The sequence below is a fragment of the Aptenodytes patagonicus genome, chromosome 3, assembly GCF_965638725.1.
Source record: "Aptenodytes patagonicus chromosome 3, bAptPat1.pri.cur, whole genome shotgun sequence".
Taxonomy (NCBI): domain Eukaryota; kingdom Metazoa; phylum Chordata; class Aves; order Sphenisciformes; family Spheniscidae; genus Aptenodytes; species Aptenodytes patagonicus.
In genome coordinates this window covers 52,996,989-53,015,734 of record NC_134951.1, presented here as the reverse complement: position 1 = coordinate 53,015,734, position 18,746 = coordinate 52,996,989, and the positions used below count along the sequence as shown (strand labels likewise).

The window sequence follows — 18,746 nt, the reverse complement described above, 5'->3', positions numbered from 1 at the left end:
TCAGCACATGCCGAGAGCAAAGAATAATGGTTCTGTTCCACCGAAGAAAGTAAATAAATACTGTTTGTGATCAAGGGAAGTAACGCTTCCGGCACTGCAGTCAGCACCGGGAACGTGGCATTAACAAAAAAAAAGGGAGTCCTGACTATACTGCGGTATCTTTGATGGTGCAATTAGCCTGCACTGATGGAGCAGGGAGATGTTGCAATGGCCCAGATCCCACAGCCTGCGCTGCTATCTACGGTTGTAGGTGCCAAGCCCTTCAAGGCAATATTCGTATTGCACCGCTGCAGTCGCTATTTGTGCTACCAGGGACAGGGATTTACTGGAGGCTACAGAATATTCCACGGATTGTAATGAAATTTGGCATGTCATCAAGCCACATCCGGCAAACCGTCAGTATTTTACTGCTGAACAGATTTCTTGTAACACCCACCATTTTCCCTTTTCCTGAAAGAAGCTCTCCACGCTTGTGAATCTAAACAAATGCAATTACATTTGTTTCTTGCTCACAGGTTTGAAGCAACAGACATATATTAAACTAACAGTTTTACAAAGGCGCTGTTTTATCAGAGGGATTCAGTAGGCTGGGAATAGGGAATGAAGGGCGGGGGGGTTTCTGCCTCTGGAGCACTGTCCTTGGACAAGCCATGGTTGGTGGGCTTACCCATATCTCTGCCTTGCTTTGCAGCCCTACCAGGAACCACGCACATATAACAACCACAGGGCTGGGGGAAACCTCAACTGCCTTCTAAGGTGGGAGACTTGCACCGAAGGCAGATACCTCAGGTAAGAGAGTAAAGCCCCATGGCACAGGTCTTGCTGAGATAAGCTACAGCAGGCAGGTCACAAACAGCAGGCAGTCCCTAAGCACCAATACCCGAGAAAGGAAAGCTCAGGGAGAGGGGGTTCACTCCCCCGAGAACAGCCCAGCTGAAAGCCAGGGTGCGGTCTGGAGGCAGACCAAAGTAAGATGGTTGGAGATGACCATTTGGTAAGTCAATTGGATCTGAGCTAGCAGGAAGCAGCTGGGTCGTCCTGCTCTATGCTATGCTGTAGGGTAATTTCAATCATCATCATGAAGGCTTGAGTTGCTGCATAACTCAGCTGGAATAAGTAAGCAGATTAATGGCCCAGACCTAAACCATATCCTAGGCAGAAAACCACTGACTTTGACATACACAACACAATAATTTCACAGCCAGCACCATCACGAAATGTTCTGTGAGCAAGAGTGTAATGAGGCTGCTGATGGATGGAGTACTGACAAGTACAGATGCAATACAACACAAAGAACAATATTAAAACATAAATACCAATAGTTTTCTGAAAGTGCTGATAAATCGGGATCTCTATCTTGTTTCACAAAGGCCATATCCACATGAGTTTGACCTCATACCTGAAAATACTCATTCTACTCACACAGAAGGCAGTAGTGATTACACAAACCTTTACTTATTCTGATTTCGAATTCGGAGACACCTCCTTTTCAATGGTGGCTCCAGATCCTCTGGCCCTGTGCTGAGTATTGGCGTTGAGATAATGCACGGCGCGATAGCAGTCTTTTCTGCTGGTTTTGGCACAGGCTGGATCACGCAACCTGTCTTGGGCAGCATCCGCAAAGCATACGCATGGTCCTCGTCTGCTGGGTTGTTAAGGTTTGGGTCCTGTTTGTCTCCCCCAGCAAGGGGCTCTTCCCCAGTCTTCTTGCCAGCATCTCCCTCAAGGTGGCAGTTTGATGCGCAGTTGTTCTCCTTAACGGACTCCAGCTCGCTCACCGCCAGCTCCTCCAGGGGCTGGGGCTTTTTCGGCTCCTGGGGCGGCTCCGGGTTCTTGGAACCCTCCGTGCTCTTCGTGCCATTCACAATGACGTTGCACACCGCTGCACCAGCTTCCAGTCCCGGCGTGCCGGAGGCCAAGGAGACAGGACAGCAGTGAGCTCCGTCACTGCACGGTAACGTTTTTGAGTCAACTGGGCTGCAGTTGTCCCTGCAGTCGCTGCAGTTCCTTTTGTCTGAGCTACCAAAAGCCAAATTTACAACACTGTTAGGTTCACGTTCAACTTTCACTTGGGCGTGTAAAGCCCTGTGGATAACATTGTGCAGCCTAGACCGGTGGCCTACTGTTAGGTCTATCACACCGTCCTGTGGACCCTGTAGCACACTGGGGAAACCAAACTTACTGTTCACTGGACTACTAGGTCTGACAGTCAAGTCAACAACTTCATTTTTACTGTGCTCCTGAAGAACTTGAGCTTGATTTAGGGACTGGCCTGAGCAGCTCGGTGATGAGTCAGAGGATTTAGACGATCCTTGCTTTGACTCTCGAGGGGATGAAGAGCTATTGGTTGGCTTTGCCCCAGGCGTCTCACTGGAGGTACTTGGAATGAAGCTTTCACCATTGCTGGAGAAGCCATTGGGGGGTTTGGAGTCATTGATGTGAGGGATGGGGATGGGAATGGGGATGGGGACAGGCAAAGGGACAATGACAGGATATGGCACTAGTAGAGTCGGGGGTGGCACCAGCGGGGCAAGGGATGGCAATCCAAAGTTCATCATTTGTGGCATAGGCATAGGACCATTTGGCATCATGCTGACAGGGGGAAAGGGAAGACTGGGCAAAGGAGCTCCAGGAGGGGGAGGTGGCAACAAGCCTGGAGGATTCCCAGGCATGGTAGGTGTTGTGGGGGGATGGATATGAGGGGAAAGCATCGGCCTGTGCATGGGGCTAGAGGTGGGACCCATATTTCTGGGTCCACCTGGTGGGGGACCGATTCCAGGAATCATTGGATTTGACAGAGGGCTGTTAGGATTTGAGGCATGGTGAGGTGGCCCACGAATAAATGGGGGACGGATTTGCTGCATAATTTGCTGTTCCATGAATATGGGCAGAGGAACTGGCCCACGGTTTGTCATCACCATGGGAGGACTGCGAGGTGGGACACCAATTGGAGGCACAATGCTAGCAGGTGGCTGGACAGAAACTGGTGGAATATTTGGATTCTCACTGATGGGAATAGGTTTGGGAACTGGCGTGGGGATTTTAGTGACAGAGCAGTTGGCAGTGTCAGACGGAGAGGCAGTGGTAGACGCCGATGGTCCAGGACCTTGAATTTGGCCAGCTGCAGACGCTGGGGATGGGGCTTTTCTCCGAGCATCTGCTAGCGGTATATTCCAAGAATCTGGAGTCAGCAGCTGCACCCCAGTGCCTTCTGCTTTATTTTCGACTGGAGGATGTAATGTACTGCACAGTCCAGCTGGAAGATTGGCCTGTGTCTCTTTGTAGAAAATGTCCATTTTGTACTGATTGAGACATTTTGCACTGCAGAACTGAAGCCTTCTTTCCCCGTCCCCAAAATCCAGATACTCTTTTGTGTGTCTTATGTGCTTACACCAGTCACATACCTACAACACAGTAATAAAATCAAATCAGGTAAGAAAAGCAATCTTCTCTTCATAGTGTTATTTCAAAAGTCATTTCTCAGTTGCTTTCTAAATACTCACATCATTTTTCTAGCAGAAAAAAAATAGTTACGTTTGTGAAAACTATGCTTTTTTTGCTACAAAATATTGGTGAATTGAATGACATTCCCTCTTCTGGCTCGCATGATCTCAATTCTACCTTATACAGTACATTATATGTCTTAAACCACAGAGAAGAATGGCAGCTGGCATAAACTGTTATAACACGCATATGTAAGTATACAAAATCCATATGAGTATGGCTGTGATTACTCCTCAGTGGTACTTTAATCACACCTGTACCGCCTGGGATGCCATGCTACACAAGAAGTATGACAACTGGAAAAGGACTCAGAAAGTTGCTGGAAATGAATGCAAATAATTTCCGCTAAACTGCAGCACACTGTAACATTTAGTATTCTATTAAGAGTATCAAATAGTAATTTGGAAAGGGTGTGGTATTTTAAAATGGCATCATGAAGCAAAAAGCATCATTCATCCTTTGCCCTTCATTCCAAGGAGAAACTTGGAAATGGTCAGGACATTTGTCCTGACCTGAATAGTCCCAATTTGTGATGTTTCGGCAAGCTGGAATTATTTTCTGAGCTCTTTGCCCACTCTTGTGTACGAGTCACTTCGAGTAAAACTTCTTGGCAAGCAAGGACCTGTTTAGCAACTTTTCAGATACTACGGCAAAAAGTTTGCGTTGCAGGCTCATTTTTGTTTTGTTTCTCTGCTTTCCATTTAATCCATTTCTGTGTTACTATTGGTGTGGTGAAGGCATAGCCAATTTTTTTTAAAGTAAGGCTGCAGAACTAATTAAGCTGTGAAAGGTTTTCCCAGTCATAAACCACTAGACACCAAAGTTCAAAAAATAGTCATTCTAGGCTTCAGAATCCATTACTTCAGAGAAATTATTGTGATTTCATTAACACATTAATTTTGCAACACCAACAGCTCTCACAGATGGTGAAGACATGATCTACAATTCAAATATGACTCTTGTTTGCACAAATGCCTTTCCTTCATATGGCATTTTAAACAAGAATTAATATGAGTAAGCTTGCCATAGCTATAAACAGATAAACAGATGTCAGATTTTTCAGTGCCTTACTTTTTTGACAGAATTTTACACACACAAAAAACCCATTTTTGCCATTTACATTAGTTCTCAAAATACTCCGTTGACAGAGATTTTTGGTGCTTTCTATCAGCATGTTGAGCCTATGACCATGTCAGAATCATCCTGCTATTGCTTGTTCTGCCTTTTCGAAATAGCCCATATTAGCTTGTTTTGAAGTGACTGTATCTTTTGTAAAAAAAAAAAAAAAAAGAATATGATTGTGAAAAAAACGCATTAAAAGGATAATTAATTTTAATAACTATTGGCCATATAAACAATTCCAAACAACATATGTCGGGCATCTGATTACCCATCTCATTTAACTCTCAGCTTTCCTTTAATATAAACAGTGGTGACATTTTTGAGTTTTCAGTAATATATCTTTAACATCTATATATACACACATATACACACCCATATCCCCTATATGCTATGGCTATTAGCCTGTTTATTTTAACTCTGCAACCTTTTGGTTATCCAGTTGGGTTGCTATTTGATTCTCTCTCCTGCCTCCCCACCCCATTCACAGACTCACACACACACTCCCTCTCTCTACCACAAAGTTTTCATCCCAACGGTTAAATCAAACTAAACAATTACTTGAGAAGTAGCAACTATTAAGTCACCCCTGAAGTTTGGGAGTGCAGGGCCCAGATTTTTAGCTTGGGCACACAGACACAGTGCCACATGAGATAAAGCAGAGGGGGTGCTGGTGCTGCTCGACGCGTGTGGCATTAGGATGCCAGCACGACGCCCCATGCAAGGAAGAAAATTTCCTGGTGCGTTACAAACAGGGCCAGCCCTGCATTGAACACACACTGACAATGTAGTGCCCTAAAAAATGTGGACAAAAAGGCTGTCAAACGCACAGAAGAGTCAAGATAAATGCCTCCGCTGCCATGGCACATGCATCCCCCCAAAGCATAGGGTGGATGGGAAGCAGGAGTGCATGGAGGACAGCAAAGAGGGGGCAGCCCCACTTCAAGGGCCCCTCGGTTTTACCAGGCATCGGCTCTCCCTCTGCTCCCTGCAGGAAGGCTCAGCGGCCATCGCAGACCTCGGTTTTACCAGGCATCGGCTCTCCCTCTGCTCCCTGCAGGAAGGCTCAGCAGCCATCGCAGACAGCACCGGAGCTGGGCAACCCCTCGCCGCAAATAGTGCAAACACGCAGCAGTGGGCACTGAACCATCCTGAGTATTTGGCATGGGTATGGGTTTTGCCACCCACCTGGCAAGTCAACACAGGATGATCTGATGGAAACACCTTATAATTGACCTCCTGAAATTTTCTGACTTGCCACTGTTTTCCAAGCAGACAAAAGGGGAATTTGTGAGTCTACACCGCAAGTTAATAAGGTACTGTTTAACTCAGTAAAGCTGCTGAATTTACCTTAAAGTCATTTTTGATCGAGAGCTCACTGCTGTAGCCACAAACTGCTATCTTTTTGCATGTATGGAATCAGGATGCAAACCACTGCAATTCCTTCTGCCACTTGCAGGGTATGCTCTTGCCCCAAGGGCTGTGCAAAGAGGCAGGGGGTCTCCACATGTACCCCAAGAGCTGCACAAAGAGGTACCAGGAGCTCCCAGCTGGCTCCCGAGGAAGGCTAGGGGAAGGATGAAGCCCGCCCCAGCCTATCACCCACCAAAACAGCATCTGCTTGCAGCGGAAAGATGATGAGGAGACCGGTCCTGGAGGTGGCTGCTGTAAGGGATGGGGCAAGACTCCAGATGCAGCTGCTTCCCTGATTTAGTCCTGGGATGGTGCAGCTAAGACTTGCCTTTCCTTCGGGGCAAAGGAAGCAAACCAACTTGTAAGCCTGCTGCCAAAGAAGCACCTGAGAAATATGAGAGAGTAAACCCAGCCTCCTTATCTTTCTAGGAAGAGACCCCTCAGTGACTTTAATTAAACAGACTGAAAGAAAAGTACGGCCCCAAAAAAACTTGTGGCATCTTTTCTAATAATTTAGTTTTATTAGTTATCAGTTGAAAAATCTACTGAAATACTTTAGAGTTTTATTGCTGAATTGATTTGTTTATCTAAAGTTATCTAAAGGCTCCTATGTCACTTGTAGCTAAACAAATATTTTCTCTTCCTCAGTAAAATATTTAGAAATCCTGCTTAGAAATTCTCTACTGATTTCTCCTGTTTTTAATAATTCACTGAGGTACAAGAAACTCTGAAGTCTGCCTGCCTCACTCACATATTGATCAGAGACGGTTCTGTATATTTTATCACTAGGTAAAATTAATTAAAGCCACAGAAATTAAAGGCAGTGATTCTGTTCCTCTGAACATCCTGGATGGACCAAATACCTAATAATTATCTCATTGATTTTATGCAACATCTCAAAGTGTTGAAGTTAACATCAGTGAGAAATGTCTATCTACTACATCCATGTACTTCATTATTTTCTTTTTCTTTCTCTTTCTTTCTTTCTTTCTCTTTCTTTCTTTCTTTCTTTCTTTCTTTCTTTCTTTCTTTCTTTTTCTTTTTCTTTTTCTTTCTTTCTTTCTTTCTCTTTCTTTCTTTCTTTCTTTCTCTTTCTTTCTTTCTTTCTTTCTTTCTTTCTTTCTCTTTCTTTCTTTCTTTCTTTTTCTTTCTTTCTTTCTCTTTCTTTCTTTCTTTCTCTTTCTTTCTTTCTTTCTTTCTTTCTTTCTTTCTTTCTTTCTTTCTTTGTGTCTAAGCAGTCAGTCTATGCTGCTTATTTAAGATACAAGTATAAAATGTGCATGTCATACACAGGTAATATGACACCTTACAATACCATACTAAAAGGCAGAAAAACAGTCCCTACGATGAGGAGAAAATTACTGGAGGAGAAAAAATGTCACTTAAGAATTAATGAATCAAGTCTGTCTTACAGGATTGATCATTTAAAATGAGGTCAATGAATTTATGATACAAATGGCTATATCACTAGAGGTAATAAAACAGAGCAATATCATTCATTTTACATCTAACTAATGACGTGCTCAGAGTAATTACAGACTTCTTCTAAAAGCCTACACTGATTAGTTCAGATGTGATAGGTGAAACATATATATCTTTCCGTTCAATAAAATAACATTTTCTTATCTGTAAAACACACAGCCAATGTCTTATTTTTTTAAGTACTTGCATTCCATACAGAACATCGTCATTCTTCACAACCAGCTCAAAATCTCTCTGTTCATTTATTCCTTCTGCTTTCCTTTTCCTGCCTCATCTTTTCCCTCCACCGTACAACCAAGAGAAGAGCTGAACTGTTGCAGAGTGCTTGTTAACGCTGCGCATTGGATTTGGTAGTGCTTACGCAGGGGAGTAGCTCCCCGGTTTTCAGCGGGATTAGTCACGAGAGTTAATGCTGCGGGATCACGTTGGGAGGGTCTGACCCAGCACCCGTGGAAAACAATGGAGAGACTCCTCTTTAATGCAGTCAATATCGGCTTTGAGTCTGACGCTTAATGCTGGCCTCCGCTCACCCTGGAGTCGGCAGGAGCCTTGCCCCTGACCTCAACAGGAGCAGAGGCACGGCCAGGGATTTTGGAAGGAACTGTGGCAGAAAACCCCATAGCACAAGTTAACAAAAGGAATACAGGGGAAGAAAATAAATGCCTCGAGGCCAAGTTTCAGACATTTCCTAACAAACATAGGCGAAGCAACCATTTTGTACATTTCTACCCAAAAGGAGGTGGGACCGGTAGCGGTGTGACTGACAAGGAGAGTGAACATTTCCGAGACAAAGGGTCAGACCTTGCAAGGTGCTAACAGATCCTCTACGCACCTTCATTTCCCTTGGAAAATACTCCTAGGACCGCTCTTGGGCAAGCACACTTCACACCGCGAATGCCAGAACACAAACCCTGAATGACAGAAAGATCAGTAATAAGATAACTGCCTATCTCATTCAGCTGTAACGCAACAACCCTCAAGAAGATTAAATTTACCTAACTGGGGCATGTCCAACGCTAAACAACAGAATGAACATTTCCTTCAGTACATTTAATGTATTTATATTTTAGTGGCGGGTTGCCAGTGTGCTACTTATAAGCTCAATTACTTGATACCATTGATCCGCTTTCCTGCGAAACACGCAGCAATCTACACCAGGAGACGACTCAGAAGACACTGCATCAGCAGAAACACTACTCGCACCCAATACAGGAACACCAAGGAAGCCAGGACCGAGGGATCCTGTAACGCTCTGATTTCTCTAATACAAAGAGGGGAAAAAAGCCATTCCTGTTGGCATCCGTATCTTTATTTTGATAGAAACATCCAAAGCGGAGTCCAGACGTGGCCACGAGGCTGTCCCGCGGGCACAACACAGGCATCCTGCCGCGCTTAAAAGGGCCACGCTTGGGCTTTAGGCACAGGGTAATGAATACGTTCATCAGCTGTCAAATGCAGGCACAAAGTTCACCCATTAGTGCAGTCCACCACTAACCTCTGAACAATAATCTAGTATCAGACACTACTTTATTAAGAAATATATTTGCAAAAATCTGTCTGCGGAGGTATTTACATCAGCCCGAGAGAAACCAGGAATGAGTAACGTGCAAACACCACTGCTGCGATGAAAAGAGAGCCTGTGCCTTATACAGCACTTTGGACCCATATCAGCTCCCTGGTAAAGCTTAGCGAGAGGACAGAAAGGGGTCACTAGGGCAAAGACAGTCCCTTTTCAGCTTCTCCAGAACCAGAGGGTGACTAACGAAGCTCCTCTCCTTGCTCAAGAGAACGCCATCGTGGGACACCTTGCACAAGGGAGGGCTGCATTGCATCCTGAGGACCAGGCTCTTATCAAAAATGCCGAAACATGGGACTGAAGATTATCAAAGCCTTGCTTCCTGGCATAAAATCCATGTATTCAACTTTGCTGAGTAGTTTCTACTCCTTTTTCCCACTGTGGTATCCAACTGCTGTCTCTTCATATATGCTCAGGCATATGTTCTGGCTTCACAGACGTCACTGCAGATTTCCTATATCCCATTCTGGCCCTGGTTGCCTTTCCTTTTAGCCCAGACTGTGCCCCAGGCCCTTCCCTGCAGTTTCCAACCCTGCCACCCACCCAGGATGTGTGAGGCGTGGAGGCAGAGGCTCCCACTCCATCCCAAAAGCCGCAAGGCGAGGAGACACCCCCCCCCCCGCCCCCTGCACACGCTCCTGCCTTGCAGCCAAGCGAGAACCTGACACACCAGCCATATGTTTTTCAGCAAGGGCTCAAGTTTTTTGAAGCCTGCCAAACATTGGACGCGGCAGCAATCTAGAAATTAGGAAGTGGCTTGAAACGCACATACAGAGGTTTCTAGTAAACAGCCAAATGAGTCATAACCAATGCTCTTACACACAGCTCAGTCAGACCCTTTGCAGATCACGCAGTGGCCGCCGCGGCATGGACACCAAGGCACCTTGTCACCTGGGCCCCCTTGCAAGGCTGTGAAGCACTCCCAGCGGGACACCAGGGGAAAATTCAGTCTATCAGAAGGAAAGAAACCTAGATCTGTGTGTCCTGAAGGACTATGTGCCCAACTATCTTTAACGGGTAAAGGAGTGTGAAACCTCTCTTGGCTGTCCTCGCCAGCTCCCCCAGCTTGTTGGGCAACGTGGCTGCCTGCTCCCTCCCTTCTTTCCTCCATTTATCCAAGGCTCCTCTTCGGAGCAGGTCACCTAAAAGGTAATGGTAATTTCTAAACAAATCCCCTGGTAGATCCCGCCCATGGCAGTAAATCCTGCACAGGGCCCCATCTCTGCGGTCTGTTGCATGACGAAGCACGAAGAAACTTTGGGGCAAGAGCTGTACCTCGAGTGTTAATGTATTCAACGCTTGTGAGCACAGAGAAGCCACGGCCCCAGCGGGGCTCTGGGTCGGACTGACCCCTCCTGCAAACAACAACTTGGAGGTCTGTACTAACTCTTCACCCCCTGCCCCGCTCACCTCCTGGAGGTCCCCCTGCAGAGCTGCCCCTGGGGAAGCAAAGCCCCTGCCAGGTTGAGAAGGCGCCGCTCAGCTGTTAGCACACAAACACGCAGCGATTTGTTTGACATAAAGATCGTTCCAAGGCATTGGAGTTCCCTCTTAGCATTTTCTGACTCAGAAAAAAGATTAATATTAAAGAAGTGCAAGGTAGGCACCCTGCCGTGCTGATTTGGAAAGCCGAGCCCATTGGGAAGATCTGCAGAAGGACACGGCTGTGCTCCGCTCAGATGCGCGGGGTTAGAGTGAGGAAGAGGAGGGGAATACATTCCACCCAGAGACAATGGCAAATGACAAACTCCTTTGAGAAGTTAGCGATAATCAGCATAATGGAATTGAAATTAATAATTTAAAGGTTTTTTTGCTTATCCTAATGCTGTTGTGCTTTATTCCCAGCTAATTGAGTTATCACAGAAGTTATTCAGCTGCCAGCACCCTGCGCCAAACGATGGAGTGGGCACAGTCTTGCCAGAAGCCGCACAACCCGCCATCGCTCACCAAGGTGTCCCGTGTCTCCCTACCCAATGCTCCTCCAAAACGCCCACCCTGGACATGTCCAGGCTTCGTCTCGAGAGGGACTGGGTAGCCTGGGGCACAGCCACTGCCTCAGTGAGGTACACAGGGGTCTGCATGTCCAGCACTGCAGCCGCTGCACGCTGGCCCATGGGGTGGGTGGCTTTGGTCTGGGAGTCCCTGGCAGGGATGCAGACTGTCCGCAAAGGGGGAGGGCAGTTCACAGCATCTACTTGCAAGATGACTGTAACCAAGACCCCGCCTCAGCTGTCATGACTGGGAATTGATGCTCTTTCACTACCAAATGTCAAACAATACTAGTAATAGGCGTAATCCAAAGTGTGGCTCTAAGCAGTTATCCAGCCTCGATCACCATTTTCAATGTGCTCCACTGCAAGACATTCAGCATGTTTATTGTGGCAGGATTTTTCTGTCCAAGATGACTCATGATAATTTTTTATAATGATTGTTCCACTTGAATGGAGTGATTATTATAAAAAGTTTAAAAAAAAATCATTCCAGCTGAAACCTGCTGCGAAGGAACCCCGAGGCAGGCTCTAACACACTGTGAATGTGGTTACAATATAGCTCGTAGCGATGCTAGGTGTGAAGGAAAACAGATTTTTACAATGTTTGGAGCTTTGTGCAAAAACAGTTGACAAAACAGAACACTGCAGTCGCCTACAACTTAAAACTGTCCTGTGACTAGTTTCTCTCTGTTTAAGAGAGACCAAAGCTTGCCTGCTTGCTTGCTTTTCCTTTCCCTGATGTAATCCTCCTAAACTTCTTGTCCTCCCGAAAATCTTTACCACTGTTTTTTGAGGAGGGAATACTGACTTTATGTCATTTAAATGCAAGACCCACTCTGTCTCCATTTTTCATCCTAATTATGCAGAAGTCTAAGCTACATGAAGCATAAGGAGAAAATAGAGCTATTTGGTAATTAATGGCTAATGATAAATTGATTTCATTTTTAGAATCATTGCAGTTGTCATCTGTGGTATTTAAAACATAGTCTTTTCAAAGCCCTTACGTTCCTTTGTGTTGGGGGGCTTTTTAATGTTCCCAGCCAAAAGCAACAAATGTAAGTTATGCTAATGCCCGGTGGAAATCCAGGTTGGGTCTTGTTTCATCAGAGTGGCTACATATTTGATTTTGTATATAAACAGCTGAGCTCCATGTTTTCAACTTCAGTCAGAGGCTTTGAAACCACAGGAGGAACTTTGGATCTGAAACCGCGGGTGAAGCCCACAATATGGTGGGCGAAACTTCAGGGAAAATGAATGTCATGTGAGGTGGGGCTTGCCAAGAGGGAAGTTCTTCTCCCCAGAAACCTTCCTGGCTGAAATTACACAGAATGGGACAATAACAGCATTTAAACCTTCAAATCCTTAATGTGGGGTTTTTACACTTGTACCATACAAGAGCTGATTACAGGGCACATCCGCACTGCTGTTTCAGTACTGGGTAAGGCCACCACTCCAGCAGTGACAAAAGTCCTACATAAAATTAAGATGATGCAAAAGATGAAAAGAGGGCAAGAGCGGGAGAGAGAGGTGGGGGGTTTACACGCCCTCAGCAGGACAGACAACCTGTCTTACCAAGACTCACATTGCAGGAATGCCTGAAGAACACCTAAGCCTGAATGCCCTTTCCAAAGGTAATGCAGGCCCCGAGAAACCTCGTCCCACTGTGAGTCCATTGGCCTTTGAGCTATAACTATGTCATGCAAGAGACTGTGGGGCAGAGCAAACCCCGGCTCAAGCCATCGAGTCCCAAGCTCAACTCTCCAGCTCCCATCAAGCCTCAAGATCATCACACGGCTGCCACAGATCTGCAGGCAGTAGCCCAGCATTTGCATGGTGGTGTGCCCACTCAAAAAGGCCAAGAGGCAGTTCCTCTTCCAGACTTAACTTGGTCTGACAGGAGACCATTCAAGTGTGTCTGTAGCCTCCTTCTTGGTGAACCTAATTTAAGGGTAGGGATCTGTGGAGTCAACTGAGTGTCTGCATCATGCTCCTCATGGCCCTTAGCTTGTGGGTAGCAGTGGGAGAAGCCAGCTTGGCAGACCAGTGGCACAGACATATTTGCTGGTCAGGCAAGCAGTTTCATTCAGATTATGTGGGCATTGGTCACCTTGATGTCTGACACTTGATTTCCAGGCCAAGACTTCCCATGATGTGCATTCTCAAATTCCCCTGGTCCTGAAATGATCTCAGGAGAAACTGAGCAGCCAGAAGCAAGAACTACATTGAGTAGGTGAAGCTGGGAGTCTTGGTGAACTACAGTAAGTGCCTTTCCACAACAGGAGGTTTTGCTTTATGATCTTTAAGCTGTTAGTGCCACAGTGAGAGCTTTGCTTCTTCCTAAAGGTGACACCTCCTCAAACTGCTGCCACTAAAGCCATGCAGAGTATCAGCAGTGAGAAGCGTCATAAGCACTTTGAGAACAGGACAAGAACTGTCAGCTTTGAATATTCAGGAAGCCAAAAGAAAGAAAACAAAGCTAGCAGTTGGAAAAACATTTCTGGGGCTTAGAAGTACTTCCTCACAGTGTCCAGTGCCTGCCATCTCTTTGGGGCAGGCAGGGGAAGGCTGAACTAGGAAATCCCCCTCCTTCCTCTCCCTCAGAGAGTGCAAATGCATTTCTTTCCTCATGGGGACATTCACCTCAACGTCCTTGGAGAACCTTCTGCACTATTTACATTTTCACATACTCAGCTACAGGAGGCAGCAGAGCAGCTTCTCCATCCCTGGGGTGCCCAAGCTGTGGGGACTCACCAGTGCCTGGATTGAGAACCACTGCCAGTCCCTCTTCAGGGGACAGATGAGAGGGCCAGCACCGCTGCCATGCCAGGAGCTCCTCGCTCCTACGCAGGGGCTGCAGAGACCCTGTTCCTGGCGAGAACAGGACTAAACATCAGCCACAGAAGGTTTCTTCTGCAGAGCAGCTGTCAAACCAGTGCACCGAGGAAAGAGAGCCTGTATGCGCCAGGCTTTGCAGCACTCCCTGCATCCAGCCCCAGCAATCAGGAAAAGAAAGGGAAATTGAAAGCAATTAACACTGTAAATGTTTCTATCAAATTCTTTTGAGAATTACAGATGCTGTTAAGCACAGGAAAACTTAAAGGTAAAAGAGGAAAGGGGCACTTTACTAGCTTCAAATAGCATCTCACCGAGTGACCAAAATCTCTCCAAATGAGAAATCTTCACCCTTGCAATATCATGCTACCAAGTCTGCAGATAACTTCAGAAGCCAAATGAAGATTTATATTCTCTAATCAATTCACTTTTTTATTCAGTACCTGAATAAACATGTTCACCCTTTTTTTCTGAACAAAACTTTATTCTGGTCATATAGCAAAGTAACATTGTGAGATGGAAAATAACCCATGTGGCTCATCTGTCTAGAATTTATATCTAGTAATATCTTATATGTATTTTTTCTCCAATATATTTTCTTTTTAATATTCAAGAGAATATAAAAATAACAATAAAACCCCCTCCATTATGTTTCCAGTGGTTCATAGGTTGGTTGACAGGACTATAAATGTAATAATGAGGAGGTTTGAGGGGCAGGTTAATGTTTTTTGCTAACACATGATGCTTTTAGCCTAAGGCATTGCTGGAGGCCAATACCACTTCACCTGGACCAAAATCATCACTGAACAGCCATTAAATCACTCAGACTTAAATGTAGTATTACTGGGTCTAGAGAATATTACTGTAATCCGGATTTGAAATATCATTAGTCCATAGAGTAGCAAGTAGGGATGCAATCTGAAACCTTGAGAAATCTTTGTTTACCTGTAATGAAGGGTTCTACGTCCAATTCTTCCTCTCACCTATGCCATTTTACAGTGGCATAACTCTCTCAGATTTTTGTGTTGTTTCTTCTGATTTATGCTTGTACAAGCAAGAAGCTTACAGAATAGAAGTCTCTGGGTGCTTTGGAATATATATATATATATATATATGCTTTTTTCCCACCTATCTATATAGGTCAGGGATCTTCAGCCTTTATTATTACGTGTTAATCTTTATCATGCAATAATATTTACAGGCCAGGACCCATTACACTATGTGCTCTAACATATACATGGCCATAGCGTGGGCTGCAGCAGAACTGGCTGGGTATCACAGTCTACCTGGGACAGACCCCCTGCACACATTTCCCCACCTTTCCCAAACATATAAAATCCTTGAGGGACTGCATCAGCTGCCTACTTGGAAAAATAATGTTAGGGAAAGATTAACTTGGTTAGGGAAAGATTGACTTGACCGTTAGTAAAAATGGACAAAAAAAATCAAAACTTTCCAAGAGGAGCATTGCTGGGTTTTAGTCTATAGCGTTTTGAAGGGAGTCAAAACTGTTCCAGATTTGACTGCGTGTGATTCACACTTTGAGAATTGCTGGTTTCGCCGCTGGTAATGGTACGCACCACCCCGCGCCCCAGAATACGTTCAGTTTAAAGAGCAGCCCTCTCTCTGGAAACCACATTTGATTAGAACAACCCTGGGCCAGATCCAAAATCTGCTTGGATCAAGGAAAAGTGTGTCACATCGGTTTCAGCCCTGGACCAAGACATGTCACATCTCTTGCAGATTGCGCATGGAGAGTGGAATTCATTTTCCCATTTCCTCTGGAGTTGAGGGCTGGAGAAGACGAAGCCAAGCGAGGGAAATTGCTTGGCCGTGCACATAGGAAGCATTCTGCGTCCCTCTAGTTTCTCTTGCTGCAAGGCACTGATCCTGGCTGAAACCCAGATCCCATTGGTACAGACCCAGCTCCCCTTCCCCCTTCTGTTAGCACAAAATCACCAGTGGAGAGGGGCTTACTCTGAGCAACTGTTAGGCTCACTCTCGGGCACTCCAATATGGAGTAGGTAAGACTGAAATAAGGGCCAGGGAAAAGAAGAGATGGGGAATGCAACGGTCTGCACGTCCTCCAAATAGCAAGGCAAGGAGAGGAGAGGGGAGGAGAGGAGAGGAGAGGAGAGGAGAGGAGAGGAGAGGAGAGGAGAGGAGAGGAGAAAGGAGAAAGGAGAAAGGAGAAAGGGAAAAACAGAAGAGAAGAAAGAAAAAAGAAAAAAAGAAAAAAAAAGAAGAAAGAAAAAAGAAAAAAGAAAAAGAAAAAGAAAAAAGAAAAAAAAAGAAAAAGAAATAAGACATAAGAAAAAAGAAAGAAGAAAGAAGAAAAAAGAAATCACTCTGTCTCTGGTAGGTAGGATTTACCATGACTATTATGGTCCCTAGCTATCTTAAACCACTGTTTTCCAGGATTTTAGCCTTAAAAATAATAAATGAGGAGTTATAAAGGTCTGAAACTGCAGCCTAGAGCCAAACATATGGTGAACTAACGTGTGTGAAAACTTCCTTGTCTTCTTCTGCTAATGCCCCTCTTGTTTTACTAAGAACATTCCTGCCATGAAGCCGGGCTTCCTCTGACAGGACCCACCGGCTGCGAGGGTGGCGGGCAGCAACCAGCTTTACTTGTGACTGATGCCTGAGGGAGGGAGGGCCAGCCCTTCACATACCCCACCGTCTGCTATGATGCTTTTGTCAGGCCCGAAACATTTGCTGGTTCTCAAGGAACGGAAAATGCACCTTCTTCCTTGGTGATTTACACCTACCTTTTTCTAAGTAGGGTACGGATGCGGAAAAAAAAGGAGTCCCACTAGGTCTTTCCTATTCAAATGAAAAGGTCTTACTTATCCCTCTGCTTAGAAAGTGTTTAGCACTGGAGCGTACCTGACACACGGCTGTTTACATAAATGAAATCTATTCTTTGCAACCCTGGGACAAATCTGGGGTAACTCCACTGAAGTCAGTGTTGTTTTTTCAATTTGAACCATGTAACTGAGAGTTGAATTTGGCACAAAGTATTAATTTCTCACCAAGGAGGGTACATTACAGCAGAAGGCATCAGACGCGCTATTCGGTAAAGAACACAATTACAGAGGACCCTTTAGTAATGCATTGTGTTACTGTAGATGGCACTCATTCCTTGCCTGTACGTATGATGCACGCTGCGACTGCATAGACTGTATTAAGTAAATGCATCATGGCAAACCCTTTCATACTTACAAGATCATGCAGATGATTTTCTCATTGCATGACGTGCGCAACGAAGTAGCTATGCGGAAGCTGCACACCAGGACAAAATAAATCAATGTATTTAAACCCTCACCCTGCAACTGTATCGCAAGCAAGGCTCTCAAGAGTGCTGTGCTCTTGAGTCCTCCTCAAAGAGGACTAACTCTGTCTTGCTTTCTCCACCCCTTTTCCTTCCCTAGGTCTTTCCACAAAACTGCTTCTGACAACAATTTCACAGGGTAGAGCACTGCTGGAAATATTCCTCATCAAACCAGCTGAGATCTGGCTGGCAAATGAAGACCAGTAGTCATCACATACAAAGACTCTTAACTGTGTATTTGTCCAATGCAACTGAAGTGTTTGCTTTTCTTTTAAGGGCTTTTCTTTAGATTTATTTTAACACCCACACCGGGTCAAGTGCTCCTCATCCAGTGACTTACAGAGTAAAAGAAGGAAGGTTACGTAGCTAGGGTGCTGAGATGGGATTTGCCAGATTGGCACTAGTCATTCCCTGCAAACACAAAATTCCTGAGTACCTTTGGACAAGGGGAAGGGTAGGCAGTGAAATAATCCAGACAGCCCAATTTTAGGTATTTACTCCGATTGCCCAGCTCAGGTCTGTGGACAGAGGTAGGCATCTCAGGAGGGTGGATCACGGCACAAACCTAACTAAGGCTCTGAACTGGTCCCAGCAGAACTCTCTCTCTCTCCATCCCTCGCAGAGGGAGCGAAGGGAGCGTAAGCTCAGACAGGTCTCTAAAGCTGGGAGGCTTGTGTGTTCTTTATTTTCCGTCTGTATCTTTGATCCTGCTTTTAAAATGGGGAGAAGGCTTACCCTTATCTGACTAGCCTACTTAGAGCATGAGTTTTTTGAAATGGGAATCAGGTTGTCCTACATGTGTGTACAACATCCAGTACAACCAACCACATACAGCGGGTGCCTTGAACCACCACCATCAAATGACCAAAGTGCAACATTACTGCGGGGCTCTTTCCACTCTGTGGGATCAGCAATCATGAGGGGCTTTGCCCAAGCTCAGACTTTTGGATTTGGTCCTCTGTGGCTAGGTACAGATGTGCGCACACTTGCGCACTCGTACACATCTTGTTAAATGAAATGTTATATGGAATGGCTTATTGCAGGACGCAATATAGTAATAGGGGAAAGGAAGGCAGAGTTAAGTATAGCATATTGACTAGTAGACATGGCTGAGAATATTGACTGTTCTTCACATCTACCAGGCACATTTATCACCCGGTGATATAGGAGGGGAGATGACTGGGAGGTGGGGACATGCCAGTTAACCTCAGGCACTTGTCCAAGCACAACGAGAGACAGAGGTATGTGCCAGAGTTGAAATTCCATTATAGGTTTTAAATAATTAAACACTACATGTTTGGAAGCTCATTCCTTCCTATTACTTTTTAAATAATTAATCTGTATTTACATCTATTGAACTTCATGGAGCTATACACATAACAAATTTGAGTCAAGTTGCAGAAGAGAGATTTTTCCTGTCTGACAGCATTACAAATGTTTTTTGTTGTATACAGTAATTTCAGCTATGAGGAATCAGTCAAAAACCAAATCCAAG

The 18,746-nt window shown here is 45.2% G+C and overlaps 1 protein-coding gene across 2 annotated transcripts in view; it reads right to left on the bottom strand.

Moving 5' to 3' along the window:
- Positions 1–18,746, bottom strand: part of SOBP (sine oculis binding protein homolog) — a 118,255-nt gene that overhangs the window by 13,937 nt on the left and 85,572 nt on the right. For both annotated transcript variants that reach the window (XM_076333334.1, XM_076333335.1), the window contains one exon: positions 1,450–3,404. In XM_076333334.1, the coding sequence (XP_076189449.1) occupies positions 1,452–3,404 (1,953 nt within the window). In that variant the 3' untranslated portion in view covers positions 1,450–1,451. The remainder of the gene's footprint in view (positions 1–1,449; positions 3,405–18,746) is intronic.